General features: G+C 35.3%; 1 protein-coding gene across 5 annotated transcripts in view; it reads right to left on the bottom strand.

Annotated features, from left to right (window-relative positions):
* Positions 1-2,763: 2,763 nt before the first annotated feature.
* TET1 (tet methylcytosine dioxygenase 1) overlaps positions 2,764-17,905 on the bottom strand; it is a 129,828-nt gene continuing 114,686 nt past the window's right edge. For 4 of the 5 annotated variants that reach the window (XM_061161666.1, XM_061161670.1, XM_061161669.1 and 1 more), the window contains 6 exons: positions 17,101-17,251; positions 16,672-16,758; positions 13,199-13,288; positions 11,435-11,572; positions 8,119-8,467; positions 2,764-4,926 (listed from right to left, as the gene is read on the bottom strand). In XM_061161666.1, coding sequence (XP_061017649.1) covers positions 3,914-4,926; positions 8,119-8,467; positions 11,435-11,572; positions 13,199-13,288; positions 16,672-16,758; positions 17,101-17,251 — 1,828 coding nt within the window. In that variant the 3' untranslated portion in view covers positions 2,764-3,913. The remainder of the gene's footprint in view (positions 4,927-8,118; positions 8,468-11,434; positions 11,573-13,198; positions 13,289-16,671; positions 16,759-17,100; positions 17,252-17,905) is intronic. The other variant, XM_061161668.1, reaches the window with a different exon arrangement.

Genomic DNA, 17,905 nt, shown 5'->3' with positions numbered 1-17,905 from the left:
TTTCTTACCCTGAATTTCTCAGAAAAAGAACCCAAAAGCCATTTTATTTTGACTTATACCAAAAATAAGATTACTTTACAGTGATAAAGTCCCCTGTGGGTGAGCAGATCAAGTTTTCCTACAGTCCTCCTAACCAAAAAGTGGCCTTCATTTGACTGTTTAAATTTTATTTCCAAATGTAATTGAACACCAACACTGACATCTGTCTGGGCCCCAGTGACTGCACTGTATGACTTCTAAGGTATCTTCCAGGGCTGTGAGAGGCCACTATATTACCTTATTTCACAATTCTCATCATAAATTTCTACAAAAGATCAAAATTCCCAGTTGTACTAAATCTAGACAAAAAGGATTTCCATGCATCAGGAAGTTGTGATATAGAAGGTAGCTATATATTAAAGGTCACATACAGCTACTGATTTACTGGGCACATTCAAAGGAAATGCTGTGCCCATTATTGGTGGAAGTTGTCATGCAATGTCAAAAGTTTGTCCGAGATAAAAGATATAATTTGTTTTAAGAAAACTAAACTTAAATAGATTGGGGTTATTTTCATACATGCTTTCGTGAAATAAATGATAATCAGTAGGAATCCACTGAAGTAGTAACATTAGAAAGTAGGTTACTTCATGTGAATTCGGTACCTCATTTACACAGGGGTATGCATTCAATTAACTATGTATTGGGGTTATGTCTTAAGTAAATTGCTTATGAATCTCATCTAGTTGAAATTCTATATTTAACAACTGAAATTATTTCATCCACATGCAGATTGTATAATAAGAATGTGGAAGGATATTTAAGATGCAAACATTTTGCAAAACTTTACCTATAGCTATACATTTTCAGCTAGCCTCAATTTTCAATAAGAATATGTTTCAATCAGGTTTATGATATGATGTATTTGGTACTTTGTGGATGAATTGGAAAGATGAAGGTGAGGCTGACAGGCACAAGAGAAAACTTTTCATCAATGGCCTGAGAGCCATTAAAGAGACACTGAAGGGCAGCATGACATCTCGTAGGATTCTACAAGTAGGAGTTATTCTCTCATTATAATTGGTAAGTTTGCACCTATGATGAACAGGTTGGGCTAATTTAAGGGCCAAGTATAAATGAATTCAATTATCATACTATGAACAAAGGCAGAAGATTAAACATAAGGCTATAAAGGAGGTAAAACAAAAGGTTTTACAGTAAAACATAACAGAAGTGTAGAAATAATGTTAGATGACCAGTTTTCTGAGTGAAAATGTCATTTCAAACAAATTTATTTCCTTGCTTCATGATAAAGAGCATTCTAAAAACAGTAGAGCCAGCATACAATCACAATGCTGCAGGACATATAATAAGCATGAGCTTTGAAAAAAAAAAATCACAGGGCACACAATGGGATGGTACACTGTGAAACTTGGGAAATAGAGTTCAACAAGGTAGGAATCATATGTGGTTCCCACCAAGGGGTTATCAGTTGAGGCGAGCCATTCATGGTGCTACTTACAATAAGAGAATGGAAATATTTTAGTTAAGATAGGGTATTTTCATGTATTCGTTTTGGTAAATTGCAACTAACCTCACAGATCTGAATGTTCCCGTAAGTCAACAATGGTGTTTCAAGTTTAGATTTTAAGGAATTTATTCAAACTTAGTGACAAACTGATTTGAATAGCTGCGGATATATTACAGTGGATTGTTTTGAAGGAAATTTGCTGTTTTTGAAAAAACAGTACCTTTTGGGATTTTAATTCTTCAAGTTTACTATGTCAGGGTGGTGACTTAAAGAAAAACAAAAGCTAATACTTAAATTTGGCAGACATTCAATGAGAACTGAATAGAGAATGGATAGATGGATGGATGGATAAAGGTTCTTACAACTTTATCCATTAAATCTGTTGAGGAAATAATTTCTAGTGGGAGCTAAGGCCTAAAGTCTAAAACAAAATATCACAATGGTGTATTCCTGATAGTCTAATACTAGTAATATCTTATTGAAGCAGCGGAAACAATAAACAATCACTTATTTATATACTTATATGTATAAGAAACCTTAGGCTCACAAAAATATACATGTTTTAAAACAAATCTAAGGCACACAAAATACTAAAACAAGTCAATGATTTACTCTATTTTACATATTCAAAAAGCAGAAATCTACTTGACAAGATGATGGTCTATCAACGGACTTTTGTTATTTACAATCCCTTCATATTCCTTTAGTCAAAATTAGTCAAAAGCTTGAAACTGATACTTTGCACCATATATTATTTTAAGTTACAATGAGTTTTCCTTTAGATAGCTTGTTGGAACTGTTTGCTTTTGCACCAGAAATGTGAGTGTTAGCGGTTGTGAGCTTCCTATGGCATTTCCAAGGGAGAAGCACCAGTAGGTTTTCCATACTCCCAAGGAATCTGACACTTTGAATGTTATAGCACCTCTGCATTTTAACAGAATCAAGTATTTCATTGAAATTTCTTCTTGTTCTAAACATTTTGATTGGGAAATCACTTTTGCTTTGCTATTAACTGAGTCAATAAAGCAATGGGAAAAATAATGGGAGGGCTAAAATAACTAGAATGCCTATTTTTCTGTTACCTAGAAAAAGATAAATTAACATTTCCCCAAAACAATATACTTAGATAACTACTTTGGATTAGCTGTTAACGGACAAACCATGTTTAGGATACCATCCCTACTGTTTATTTAGAGTGTGTGTGTGTGTGAGGGGGGGAGTGTGATGATGAGGATAAGAAATTTACTATCAAAAAAATTTCTACAGGAATTTTATTTGTCTTCTGAACCAGAATGACTTTCAGAATGAATAAGGGGTAGATAAGGTTCTTGCCACTTAATTTTTTAATTTTATCACCTTGAAACTTTAGAAGCATTTGACTCTTCAGAATCATCTTAAGTCTCATCTCTTTTTGGAAACATCTTTTATGGATTATATTGCAAAAGCTGGGGTGAAAGTAAATCAGGGCCATTGTTGCTCAATCAGAAGAGACCACTCTTATTTAGTTCCAAAGAAAAGTTAATCAATATTGGTGATATGCTTCCTAATTTCAATTTTACAGAGAATTAACATTTTTTGCATGATCTAACTATTTTATATAAGTAGCTAACCTTTGAATGAGAAAGGACACATTTAAAAAACACAAACCATATACATGATTAGGATACACATTGCAGTTAACAAGATGGAACTCTACACAGCAAGAATAAATGATTTCTCTTGTATGCAAGTATGCACAAACAATAGACAATAGGATTCTTATACTATACTATTTCAAGTTACTTTTAAAAATAGAAAGTGCTTTTAAAATATATATTTACAATTTATGAACAGCTTCCAACCATTACTAACAATGATGAGTTATTTTATACAGGAGAAATATTTTAAGAGAGAAAACACTTCATTGGTTTATTTCAAAGGGATATGCCGATTTCCTAGCAATGATTGGAAGATGTTGGAACAATGGCACCATGAAATAATAAATCAGCTTATTTTTGTGTCGATGTGGTCAAGCACCAGGAGCTGTGTAGAGTTAACACTGTGTGTCTTAATTTTACGTCATAGCACATGAACCTGTTAAAATCCTCTAAAAATGACTCGTTTCATAGTAAACAATTTAAAGCACCAAACTGAGTGATTCTATCAAGGTTAACACCTAACCAAAACATTTCTTTATGTATTTAAAACTATAAAACTTTAATTTTTGCTTAAAATGTGCACCTTCTACCAATTGTCAAAATATAGTCACAGTTAAGAAATACCCACCCCCAATTTTTTTTTTTTAACCTCAGCCTTCAAATGGGTGAGATGAAGCTATAGTAAACGACAACATGACTTTCTTTTAAGAGCACCTTGAAAAAATACACTGCACTCGCAAAGGCATTAAGAAGGGGAGAAAAGCCTTCAGACCCAATGGTTATAGGGCCCCGCAACATGTGTGAGAGCATAAGGGGACACAGTGACAACATTGTCATGGGTTAATGTTAATGCTTTGTGAGAAGGAATCTGGCTAAATTCATTAACTTCTGTGGACAGTTCAATACCCTCGTTAGCTGCCTGGTCTTTCTGCTCGGAGGCCTTAGTTTTCTTATTCTTAGCTTCTTTTGCCTCAAACTTAATCTTGTTTAGTTCGAAACCGTGTTGGGGTTTATTCAGGTTTTTGTGCTGGTAGAAGACAAGAGAGAGGCGCGTAGGGTGATTTCGGTTGGGGTGTTCGACAGGAGTCGTGGCGTGAAGCTCTCGCCGGGCGCACTCGATCAGAACCGAGCCGTGGGAAGGCGCTATGGCCACGCCACCAACATTGGCATCCAGGAAGATGTGCTCACTGTCTGACCAATACTCAACAATGTGGGGCAGTTTCTCCTCAGCAGGTGACAAAGGGTCATCCGAAAGGGGGTCGTCTGATGGAGGCTCATCTGCTTCAGAAGGCTGCTCATCTTCTTCCACCAAAGAGGAAGCAAGCTCATGAGGAGAAGTGATGAATGGAGGCTGCTGGTTTGGCTGATTGGAAGTTAGCTGCTCAGATGGGCCAATGGGAGGCTCAGAATAACCCAGGGAATTTGTCATAGGAGTAGACAAGGTGGGAAGAGGAACCATTTCACCAGGCTGTGCAATTTCAGCGCATTCCCCAGCAGCTACATTAGCACCACTGTGTCTTGCAGAAGGCATTGTGCAGTGGGGATTGCTACCTCTTTCTGGAAACCCGTACGAAAGTGATGCATCATTCTTAAAAGGAGCTGTTGTGACCAAAGCAGTCTTAGAGGACCAGGAGAAGGCTGGAGCTAAGTTTGCCTCTTTCACTGGGTGAGGAATGGACGGGGTTGGTGAGTAGCTTTTAGTGTTGTCCGAACCTTTGAAGATAAGATGGGGTTCAGTTTCACTTTTTATTTCAGGTTGCGCTGTCTCTGTTTTATTCCCTAAACAGAGAAAAGAACACCAAATGTAAAGATAAACATAATTTGGTAGTTGTTGTCTTTTAAAAAGAAGTACAAAGATGAATAGAATAAAACCAGATGATGGCAATGATGGCCAGTTTTGTTCTATTTACTTTAAGGCTGACATAATGCACACATTAAAAATTGTAGGTGGTTTGGGTATGCTTTTTCATTCAATACAATTTTCCTTAGAATTGATTACTTTGGAAATAATAATTTTAAAAGTTCACAAATTTAGCAGGATGTTCATTGTCTAAAATGGTATGATACTAGAAATGACCCTAATTGGCTATGAAGTAAATATTAAAACCATACATCAGAATGCAGTGCAGATGATATATGGGGACAGCAGCATTTCACTACCCAAAGAACTGTTTAGATGCATTTTAGATATTGCATGATCAAATTTTTTAAAAAGTTAAAGTAAGTAACAATTGATAAAGATTTCTAGATAGCAAAAGTATCGTAACTGGCAAAGTTTATTATTAGGCAAAGGGAAGTAAATAAGCTATTTGTAACCTCAAAACAAGTGTATTTAAGCTGCATTTCTTTCTCACAAAGTAGGTAGCAATATATTATTATGATGATATTGGCCAAAATGTGGGCCATCCACTCTGACATATCCATGCAAATCTCACATCAAATGGAAACATTTTTCTTGAGGACATTCTCCCTTTCAGAAGTTCTAGCAAAATGCTTGAAAGCTGGGGCTTTCCTGGTGGCTCAGTGGTAAAGAACCTGCCTGTTCCAATCCATGGGTCGGGAACATCCCCTGGAGAAAGAAATGGAAACCCACTCCAGTATTCTGGCCTGGGAAATCCCATTGACAGAGGAGCCTGGCTATAGTTCATGGGGTCGCAAAAGGAAAAAAAAATATGTTTGAAAGGCAAAAGCAGTAGATCTTAAGAATAAAAAAATAGCAAAAGTAAGGTGGTGTTGTTTTAAAACAATAAAAAATAGAGAAGGAAATGGCAACTCACTCCAGTACTCTTGCCTAGAAAATTCCATGGATGGAGGAGCCTGGTGGGCTACAGTCCATGGGGTCGCAAGGAGTCGGACATGACTGAGCGACTTTTCACTTTCACTTCCTAGATACAATGGTGGTTCTGATTATTGCACTTAAAACTGGGATGTTGGACTATATTTTCAGTATTCTGTTAAACAGTAAAGTACTTTGTAGATAAAATGATATTTAAAAAATATTGTTACCAAGTGTCATCATGTAAATAAATAAATAAATAACATGTAAAGATGCAATTGGGAAATGACACAAAGATGAAAATGTTTTGATTGTCATAAACAAGCAGCATGGAACCAGATATGTGAACCTTAAAAATAAACCTAGAAGTATCTGTAAAGTGGAGCTACAAGCACAAAGGAATGATAATTCTTCCTCGCCTCTCCCCTAACTCTGTTGAATCTTTTCACTGAGAGTGCATGTTATATCAAGTCTGCACTATCAGATCTCTCATCTTAAAAAAAAAAAAAAAAAAAACTTTTCTTAAAAATACAAAAATCAAAGAAGTTAAAAGAATACCTTGTAGTTCCGACTTTGAGTATCAGTTTAAATTCATAGTATTTTTTTTTTTAGGCTCCCTAGAGGAATGGCTGATTTTAGATATGGGACAGGATTATATAAGAGGAGCCTGGAACATCTTGTCAGCACAGAAAATTAAGGAAGTTATCAAAGACAATCAGGGTCATGACAAAAGATTCATCTTCTCTGAATTACACTTTTATTCAACTGCTTTCCTAACACCTCAACTTGAATGTCTGCCAGGTATCTTGAACTTTTACCATGTCCAAAAGCGAGCTTCAGATTTCATCAGGGTAAACCTTTACACTTTTTTGGTCCATACTCCAGATTTAAATCTATCAGAAATCCCATTGACTGTACCTCAAAACATCTAGAATCAGACATTTCTCATGTCCTCCTCATTAGCCCCTCTGATCCAAGCCTCACTGTCTCTTTCTTAAGTTGTTAGGATAGCTTGTTTATCAACACCTTAATATTTCTCTGCCCCGTCTGACTCTAGCTATAATCCAGTAACTGGAATATTATTTTTGATTCGGATCATAGCCCCTCTCTATGATGAAATATCCAGAAACCTTGCTCTCCCTCACAATACAGGCCAAAGTTTTACAGCAATCTACAGAGCCCAAGGTGAACTGCTCAGATGTCCCTCTTACCCCTCCGATCTCATATCCTACTCTTCTACCCATTTCACACCCTGCTCCAACCAGACATGTGCTCAGTCGTGTCTGACGCTTTGCAACCTCATGGACTGTATCCTGCCAGGCTCCTCTGCCCATGGAATTTTCCAAGAAAGAATACTGGAGCAGGTTGCCATTTCCTATTCCAGGGGATCTTCCTGCCCCAGGGACTGAACCACATCTGTTGAGTCTCCTGCATTGGCAGGGGGATTTCTTACCACTGCGCTACCTGGGAAGCCCTCTATGCTCCCATCATACTGGCTTTTTTAGCTTATATCAAGTATTCAAGGTAAATTCCTCTCTCCTAAACTTTGCACTTGCCACTTCTGCTACCTGGAATGCTATTTCTCCAAATAAAAACATTGCTGATTCTCATAGTCTTTAGGACTTAACACAAATTCCTCCGTCCATCCTTTTAATGCAACCCTATTCAAATGGCATTCTTTCAGAGCACTATCTCCCCTCTTATTCACTGCTACAGTACCTAGAACAGTCTGAAGTAGTGCTCAGTAATATTTATTGAATGAACTACTTAAACTGATGCTGAAGCTGACGAAGTAAGACTTCAAGGAAGTGATGTCATTTTATCTGTGTTGAGACAGTGTATTGGTTCACAATAGCTGGGGAACAAACAATAAGAACATGCTTTGGTTTTGTACTTTCTTTTTTTAAGTATGAATAGAGGGGGAAAAAAATACTAAGAAATACTGATAGGTCACTTTCTGGTTGACTTATAATTCTGGCAAGAATATGGAAATATACTGTGTCTTCTTTTGAATTCTAAATGAACTATATAAAAATAATTAGCTAATTGCATTGACTGGTATCTGATCTAAAGTTTTCTTTTCATAATGCCTCACTCTCAAAAGAGTAACAAAGATGAAGATGCAAAGGCCAAGTGCAAACCCAACTGCCAGTGAAAGTTGCACACAGAAAATTATCAGAGTCCATAAATCTTACCTAAAAGGGGCAGTGATGAAGCCTTACTGTTGTTTGTCATTGAATTATTCTTCCGCTTGATTCGAGGAATAAATTTTTTTTCCACAGCCCTTATCTTATGCGCCAGAACCTCTGTCATCATCGCTGCTCTCTTCTTCCCAGAACGAGGAACGGGTTGAGTAAATCGCATTCTTTTTCTCTGGCGGGGTGCAAGGACCATGATGGCCCCAGATTTGATCTTGGCTTCCATTCCTTCCCTTGATCCAAATTCATCTGTGTCTGAAAGTTTATAAAGAGGAAGCACATGCAGCTGCTCATCTTGAGGAATAACACCAAATGAGCGGTTATCTTCTCGTGTTAAAGTGCAGACCTGATAGGAAGAAAACATGAAATGGGAACTAGAGATCCTGCACATTCATCACAGTTATTCCTACCTTCTTAGTTGCTCCTGCTTATTTATTGTTGCCATCGTGAAAGGGAACTATTTTAAATTGGTTACTGTGATATGTTAATTCATTTTGGAAGAATATTTTATATATCTAGTTACTCAATGCTATTCAATATGAGTAACTTATCAATTGGTTTTAAGCAGACCAGTTTAATTTTGAGTTGATTTTCTAAGTACATATTATACATGTTTATGAATTTTATAATATTTTCAATATTAAGGCTTCTTTGTTATATTCCACATTTTCCCACAGTTAACAGTTACTGAATTGTTCACTATCATCATATTAAATAGCAATGAATAAAAGATATTACTTCAGGCTACAAATCACACTATTTCTTACTATTTGAATAATGTCACATTCCTTGCTTAGAGGTGGTTAGATCCTGAGGAATTTTCTAAGTTGCTGTGATTTCCTCTATGATTTTTTCACTTCTGCTTGTAAGTGAAATTTATCTACACATATTTTACCCTGCCCTGTTTGTCGAGGTGAGTTTTTTTTCTCTTCTTCATTAAAAAAATTGACAGATACTAATGAAGCAAAAGAAGCCCAGGAGATTTCATTTTCTCGCAGGACTTATATACCCCAATACTTTTAAAAATTAGCTGAAATATTTTATCTGGATAAAGAATTGTTCTGTCCCATTTTGCTTTTAGTTAGGAGTATAACAGTAAATCTGTCTTTTTCTTGGATGTAATATGGGACTTCTTAAGAAAATTTTGTCTTGGACTTCCCCAGTGGTGCAGTGGATAAGAAGCCACCTGCCAATGCAGAGGACACCGCCTTCAATCCCAGGTCCAGGAAGATTCCAGTTGCCAAGCAGAAACTAAGCCTGTGTGCTTAGAGCCTATGATCCACAACAAGAAAAGCCACTGCAATGGGAAGCCCACACTGCAATCAAGAGTAGCCCCCAATCACCATAACTAGAGAAAGCCAGCGCAAAGCAATGAAGACCAGCACAGCCAAAAATCAATAACTTTAAAAAATAAAAATTTTGTCTTGAATATAGCCAATCTCAGCCTTCTCTTTACAAGTTATTTCTGAGGTGGGAGGGAGGTTCAACAGGAAAAGGACGTATGTTTACTTATGGCTGATTCTTGTTGCTGTATGGCAGAAACCAACACAATATTGTAAAGCAATTAATTATGCTACAGTTGAAAATAAAGTTTTTTCTAAGTTATTTCTATTCATTGTAGATAAATGAAAATACATGGAAATGTAGGAAATCCCTGACTTTGACACATAAAATTATATTTATCATAAATTAATATTTTAATGATAATTAATTTTCAAATGTCTTTAAAGATCCATCAAAAAATATATCCAATGATCTCATTATTTTTTCATTAAAACATTTCTTCCACAACTAAGATCTCTTTCTAAGACAGCAAGGTGTTGTAAGACTGGAAACTGCAAGATTTGATTTCTCCAAGTTGATAGAACTTAATGGATACAGGTGATAAAGTATGTTAAAGGTTTTTAAAGTCACATTCCTTTCTAAACATCTACAGTCACATTTACCATCAAGGCCTGAAACACTGAACTCTTTTCGGTGTAATTTGTTAATAATTTAAAAATAATCATCTTTAAAATTAGAATATTTCACTTATAAATGTTTACTTCAATTTATTTGGTCACAGGGAAACTAAGAAGGGGACAAAGACAAGGCAGGAGCATAATTACAAAGACCAGGGAAACAAGGAGGAAGAAGAGTTGGCAGAAAACTTTCAGGAGTTCACGTTTTCAGAGATGGGGAAATCGAGCATCACGCCAAGTTCTAGGTATGCGCCTCATTGCATGAGCAATGAGAGGAATGCAGAGAACAAGCATTGAATAGTACGTAAGAGAAGGAGAATCAAAACTTAGTTTGACTCTCAACCTAATCCAATCTGATCACTAATAATTATCTCTAATGAAGGAACTGATGGAAAGTGTACTAGCCAAGCAAGATGTTGAATTACTCTTCAGCTAAGATTCATCTGGATGGATTTGTAAAATTTCAGCATTTGAAAATAACATTAGTCTCAGAGACCAGAGTCAACATCAGTGAAAAGGCATGATAGGCAAAAAGTTATTTCTGCTCCTTAATCTGTTGCTGATAGACCGCACAGACCAAATAAGGAAGGAAGACTGCGTTTTGATGGATCAGACAGTACACATTCAATCAAAGTGGAACAATCATAGCTCTGTCTTCAAAGAGGCCAAACTGGTATAGTTCAGAAATAGAGGTAATCACTCTCTGTTTTACTGGGTAAGAAGTTTATCTACTTGAAGCAAACTCATTTCCCTTATAAAAGGACTATTGCATGATCTTTCCTGAGGTCTTCTCCTTACTTTAAATATATTTTGATTGATTTCACGCTAGAAGCATGTGATTGTTTTCCATGGCTGTAAACATAACAAGCACATATATGTGCAAATATTTCTTCTAAATACTCCTACAAACTAGTATTAAGAACCAACATTAAAATTTTGGCACACAGTTCCCTCACAAAAACCCTGAAAATGGGAATTCCTTGGTGATCCAGTGGTTAAGACTCCACATTTCCAGTACAAGGGAGATGGGGCCCTATCCCTGGCGAGTGAACTAAGATCCTGCAGCCCGTGATGTGGGGCCAAAACAAACAAAAAACCTATGAAGTACAGATGGCAAAAAAAGTAATATTAAATTGCTTAATTTCCTACCTACCAGTTTGATAGCAGAGAATGGTAGCTTTGAATAACCATGTAGTCCTCCATCCCAACAAACCTACCACAATATGTAACTTGAGACATTCAACAAAATATTTCAGGCTGGTTCTATAACTTTTGGGTAGCACTGTTGATATCAGGACCTCAGCGAATATGTTGATGGAGTCTTTAGAATTAAAAGCGACCCAGGTACATACCACTGTGCTGCCATTATTCATGTTGTGAATGTCCCTGTGGGGATGGGCACAGAAGTCTAGGCAAGCAGTGACCCCGGAGAAAGGACGACCTTCTTTCTTCCCAAGCCGACATTCTCGGGCAATATGTTCAAGCGCCACCTGAAGAGTAATGAATTACCCACAGTTTTAAGAGACAAAAAGAATCACCTTCAATAAAGATAAAAATCACTTTATGACAAGTTTATAACTTAATTATGCTTATTATTTCAGAGATTTCGATTATCAGTGATTGTGTAGTTTAGTAATTAATATTCAGGGTAAAGAATTTGAGACTACATGAATTAAAATGACAATCACTGAAGGCAACAGGAGGACATTAATACTTGGTGGTGGATAAATAAGAAGAGTAGCCTGAAATATTTCATTAGGAGAAAAGACTAACATAGTGCTTTGATCATGCATCCAGTTTTCAAGGTCTATAAAACCAGTATAGAAAGTCAATTTGTAACTGTTTAAAATGAAAGGTTGGAGAAACACCCTGGTGGTCCAGTGGCTAAGACTCCAGGCTCCCAGTGCAGGGAGACCAGGTTTGATCCCTGGTCAAGGAACTATACCCTACATGCTGCAACTAAGATCAAAGATCCCATGTGCTGCAACCAGGACCCGGCCTAGCAAATAAATAAAGAAGCAAATAAATAAATAAAATGAAAAACAAAATGGAATTTAACAGAGAACTTGTTATTCGTGATAATACAAATAAATATTTTAATTTTTATCTCATATTTTAAAAATATGCACCCCTGGTTATGTTTTTCATTTTCATTTGTTTTTTGTCCTAGTTGCTCTGTTTGCAGGATCTTATTTCCCTGACCAGAGATAGAACCTTCACCCTCAGCAGTGAAATTGAGGAATCCTAACCACTCACTGGACCACCAGGGAATTTCCTGGTTACGTTTAAAAGGTATTTTATACTTATTTTCTAGTTTGTCTGCTATATGATTTACCATTATTTTCTCCCAATGTATGGTTATCCTTTTCTTTTCTTTAAAAAAGGTGTTTTCCCACCTCAGTTTTATGGAGATATTATCGACATACATAACATATGTAAGATTAAGGTATACAATGTGATCACTAGATACATGTATATGTTACAAAATGATTACCACAATAAGGTTAGTTAAACATAATTACAATTTTTTGGTGTGTAGAGGTAACATTTAAGACATAATTAAAACTTTTAAGTATAACACAATATTATTAAATATGGCCAACAAGCTGTGTACCAGGTCTTATTTATCTCATTGCTGGGAGTTAGTACCCCTTGGCCGATATCTCCTGATCTCCCCCACTTCCCAATTGAATTAAATCTCATTGTGGATATTTGATTCAATTGCCATGAAAAAAAAATGAAAGTGAAGTCGCTTAGTACTTTCCTACTCTTTGCGACCCCAATGACCGTAGCCTACCAGATTCTTCCGGCCATGGGATTTCCCAGGCAAGAGTACTGGAGTGGGTTGCCATTTCCTTCTCCAGGGGATCCTCTCAACCCTTGGATCAAACCCGGATCTCTTTCTTTGCAGGTAGACACTTTACCATCTGAGACATCAGGGAAGTCCTCAATTGTCATAATGCTGTTTTTTAAAAAACACTAGATAATTTTTATAACTGTCAATAAAAGATCTACATTGGGGTAAAATTTGAAAAACAATTTCTGTTAACAAGGACATTGTTTAGATGTAAATTTCAACCATGTTTAAAAGCTCTATATAAGGTCCTAAAACATACCTGGTTTTGATAAGCAACTGGAGCATACTGCTTATAAATTGGAGCTAATTCTGTAGCCAAACTCTGTAAATTATCTTCAAGGTTTTTTTCCTATAGGAAAAGACAGTCCATAAAAGTTGTTTCATAATTACATATGAGTGATGAATTTATATAACATATGAAAACGAATTCTACCTCATTGCTGATATGTTCGTTGTTGGTGCACAGTTCATACTTACCCTGATAAGCTACCATGGAAAATGACATGATTGCTACCATAAAATCTAAATTATTAGTCATTGTTATGCTTAGATTTAGTCTTTTGAAATTAGAAGTCTATGTTATCCGCTAATGAGAAATCTAACTGGTGTTAGAGGTAAGTTACAAAGTTGCTCATGTCCAAACAAGAACCATATTGTATATTTATTTAATAGTAGAGGGCACTTGAAGTAAATCAAGACAACTTTCCTGGTGGCAAGTGGAGATGTGGAAGAATTCCCACAGTGAAACAAGCGTCTATAACAGAGATGGGAGAGCAACACATATAAGGCACATACTGTGTATCAGATCCCCGTGCTAAGAGCTTCAAATATAATAAGTAGGCAATAGGCTGTCTAAATCCAGTGTTTTCTTTTCTACACAGTAATGTCTACAAACTGAGGAAGATTTGATAGAACTGTGGAGAAGCCTTAACACTTTATCAAGATTCTGGGGTCTAATGATAGTAGAAACATGTAAGACTTTTTCAAAGGAAAACTGTCGTGACAAGAGTAGTAAAAATGCCACTGGTGACAAGAGGTATGGAGGAGAGAAAGGAGCCTTTAGTAACAATAGTTTGGAAAAACATCGTGATAGTTTTTCAGAGATGACTGTATCCTAAATCAAATCAGAGATTGATAAATGATCAGTCACAAAAGACAAGAGATGAAGAACTGAAGCAATGAAGGACCTCAGAGGTTTGAAGGTTTCTGTCTCATTTGTGTTCTGGGAGATGAGGAAGGAAAACCTTCTTGTGGATCAGTTCCCCTCCGGTATGCAGCAAACTATTATAAAAACCAAAGCCACATAGCAATGTAGACATAGGAAGTTAATTCTCGAGTGCTTTATAAGAAGACTCAGTCTTGGCAACTGCAGAGGACCAGTGATAATCCTTTTACTTTCCTACTCATTTCAGTTGGTGTGTTCATTGAAAAGGAAATTCATATACATAGGGTCTATATCTAAACTGCTCTCTTCTATTCATCTGTCTACTTATATATCTGTTACTCAGTGTAGCGTAATAAATATAGTCAGGGAGGTCAGACCACTAACAGCAACAACAACAAAAACCCTTCCTGGCTATACTGACACATAATTTGAGGAAAACTTCAGAATTACTATTTAAATGCCTAGTTAAAAGACTTTATTATATTTTATCGCACTTGAGATATTGGGTAGGGTAAATTGTGTTTTACTGCTAAAAGAATGTTATGAATCATTCAATGTCACTAGTCAGGTTGGGCAATTTTTTATCTTACGAAGTAACATGTCTTGCATACAAATGAAATAAAGCAGGTAAATAGAAAAAAAATAAAACTTAAATAGATGATTATTATTGAATGCAGTTTCTTTATCCATATTATAAAAATCCTTACTTTCTAACTGTTTCATTAGAATGAGTGGGTGTATTGGAGATCTCTTATTAGATCTTTACATAATGGGGCTCACGCCCTACATCCCTCTGCCCTTCTCACCCTACACCTTATCTCTCGGGCCATCATCTCCACATCAATGCCTACAACTATCACCTGGATCACATTAACCCTGAGGTTCTTATTAATGACCAGATAGCCTCATTTGGATTTCTCTTAAGAATCTCCAAGCCAATGCATCCAAACTGAATCAATACTCTGTCTTCATATAAACCTAGTCTTGTTTCACCACACCGTTTGTCAAGGAATAGCACCTAGTTTTAACAACCTGTCCAGAACTACTACTTATCATTTCTTCTCTCACAGCCATATTCTAAGTCACTACTATCCCTTCTTTGGACTATTCTCATAGCTAGCCTATCTTACTAAATGAACTCTTGGCCAACTCCAGTCCACAGAGCAGCCAGAGACATCCCATTTAAAAAAAAAAAAAGGAAGAAAAAAAAAAAGGTATCATTATATTACTCTCTGCTTTAACATTCTTCGATGATCTTCCTATGTTCTTAAAGGGCACTATATGCACCTCACTTTCCCTAGCCTACTGAGCTTCACACTGGTCTTTTCTCAGTTCCTGAAGAGAGGAATGCTTCTTCCTGTATTACAAACACTACATAAACATTACTCATTGTTAATAATAACCATAAGCAAAAACTGATCATCCATTTATTATATGAGTGTTATAGAATATAGCAGCTTCATCAGATAATTATTTAGAAAAAAATAACTTTTATTTTAAGGTTTATTTTAAGGAAGAATTCACATCTCATTATCCAATATTCTGACCTTTGAACATACATACTACCTTCTCATTATCAGGTATTTTATATGTCCTTTTACTATAGTTTTCTGCCTTAAAATTCTGATAAACTTCTTGTTAGATTTCTTCTAAGGTATTTTATCTGTAAAAGACAGTTGCTCTCTAGAGTGATTTCCCTCTTTTATTACAGTAGATGGGAACTCTAGAGAAAACAAATAATTTTGATTACTCTTTAAAGGGATTATTTACTTATTCTGAGCTTTCCTGAAAGATGTTACATTCCTTGTATTATAGATACAATTAGATTAACTCCTGCTGCTTTATTTTGTGTTTCCTATTTATCTTATATCCCAATTAGATATGATATCTCAGTTAGATTTTTTAAACTAACCTTGCTGACTGATGAATGGATTTTTTTTCCACAACTAGTTCAAAGGTTATAAATTATATTTGTATTCATCTAAAAATTTTTAAATATACACTTCTCAAATACGTTTTTCTGACAATATTTAGAGCAGTATTTTCCAAGCTGTGGGTCATGACTCTTCAGTGGGCTAAGAATTCAGTTTGGTAGGTCAAAACTAGAATTTAAAGAAATGAAATTTTATTAAAAAATGCTTTGCTGCATCATAGTGATCCTCAGCAATAACTGTCAGATATTGACTTTTTAATATTTAAATATTATCTTTGTCATATGTAATAAGGCTAAATGTTATTTTGTGATAGTTTTATCTATTCATTTGAAGATATATTTTTCCAAATACTTATAGTATAAAATGTTTTTATACTCTTGGTCACAGCACAAAGCTTGAAAAACACTGATCTTGGACTTAATCACTATCTAAATTCTCCCCATTCCAAACAATCATAAAACATTGCCACACTTAATTTATATAGGTGCCCCACCCCCTCCCATTGCCTACCCACCCCTGATTTGAGAAGAGTATTGAATTATACTTATAGGTTGTTATTTCAATTAAAAAATGTAAGTACTCAACTTATTTAATTTAAACTTAACAATAAGGTTGACTAATTTCTTTGCTCACCATGGCCTCGTGTTCCGGACAGATTGGTTCCGGTTTCATATATCTTCTTTCTGGATTACGTCCTTTAGTAATTCTTTCATAGTAGTGCTGTGGGTAGTAAACTTACTGAGTCTTTGAAATGTTGGCAAATAGCTTTATTCATTGTTCCTACTTTGGCTGGGTATAAAATTCTAGGTTTTTTTTAACAGTGATTCTCTTTAGGGTGAGGGAAGGAGGGAGTCAGGGACAATTGGAATTTGGGTTGATAATTAAAAATTTTACCTATATTATTTAGAATTTTAAACTATTTTCTTATATATATATATACACACATATAGTTACTATTTTGTCATTATGTTCCAATATTAATTTTTTTATAATTTAAAAAAATTTTTAAGAAATGTACTTACATATTAATAAGTGTAATTCATAAGTAAAAAGAACACTTACGTGTAAGGGAGAACTTGGATCAATTCTAAATCTTCTAGGACTTGGGCTTCTACCAAATTTGCAGCCATTGAAATACATACTCCATGAACAGCCAAAAGAGAAGGAAGCTCCACAAGTCTCTGGATCAATTCCTTGACATGTACAGGTACGACTGTAAGATGATAATTGCAAGGGAATGAACTGATAAAGTAGCATAATACCTCAAACAGAACATTTCAGGTTCATATATATATAGAAGCATGGATGGATAATGAAATTATTTTAACACACCTATTTCATTACTTATTTTATCTAAGGTAGTGTTAACAACACAAAGTTAATAATACTTGAATGTAACTAAAGCTTCAATTAAAATGTTTGTTCAAGATTGTAAATCCAATAAAAGGCAAGAAACCATACAGATCTGAAATATATATAACCTTGTTTGACTTGGAGATATCCAAGGGAAGGAAATAAAGGGTCTGGATTTTAATCATAGATCAGTTTCCTATCAGAAGTTGACAATTATAGCACCTCATTGGATTTAAAAATACAAGCAATTAAAAAGTACATTTTTTAAAATAAATAAAAGAATATAGAAATTTGAAATCAGAACTATATTTAGTTGTGAAAGTCAGGAAAATGCCAAATATGAAGGAGGAATAGTTCAATTATTCTAACTTTCACTAAGATAAAACATATACTTTAAAGGGAGCAGAAGATTACAATTACTTAAAAAGAAAAAAAATAAGATGCAAAGAGTATCAAAGAGAAACTTTAAATTGCAGAATTTCAAAGAAGTCAAAAAAGTAGAAAAATGTACTGT

This window comes from Dama dama, chromosome 15 (assembly GCF_033118175.1).
Source record: "Dama dama isolate Ldn47 chromosome 15, ASM3311817v1, whole genome shotgun sequence".
Taxonomy (NCBI): domain Eukaryota; kingdom Metazoa; phylum Chordata; class Mammalia; order Artiodactyla; family Cervidae; genus Dama; species Dama dama.
Note: the sequence above shows the minus strand (reverse complement) of the source record. Positions and strands in the feature narration are given on the sequence as shown.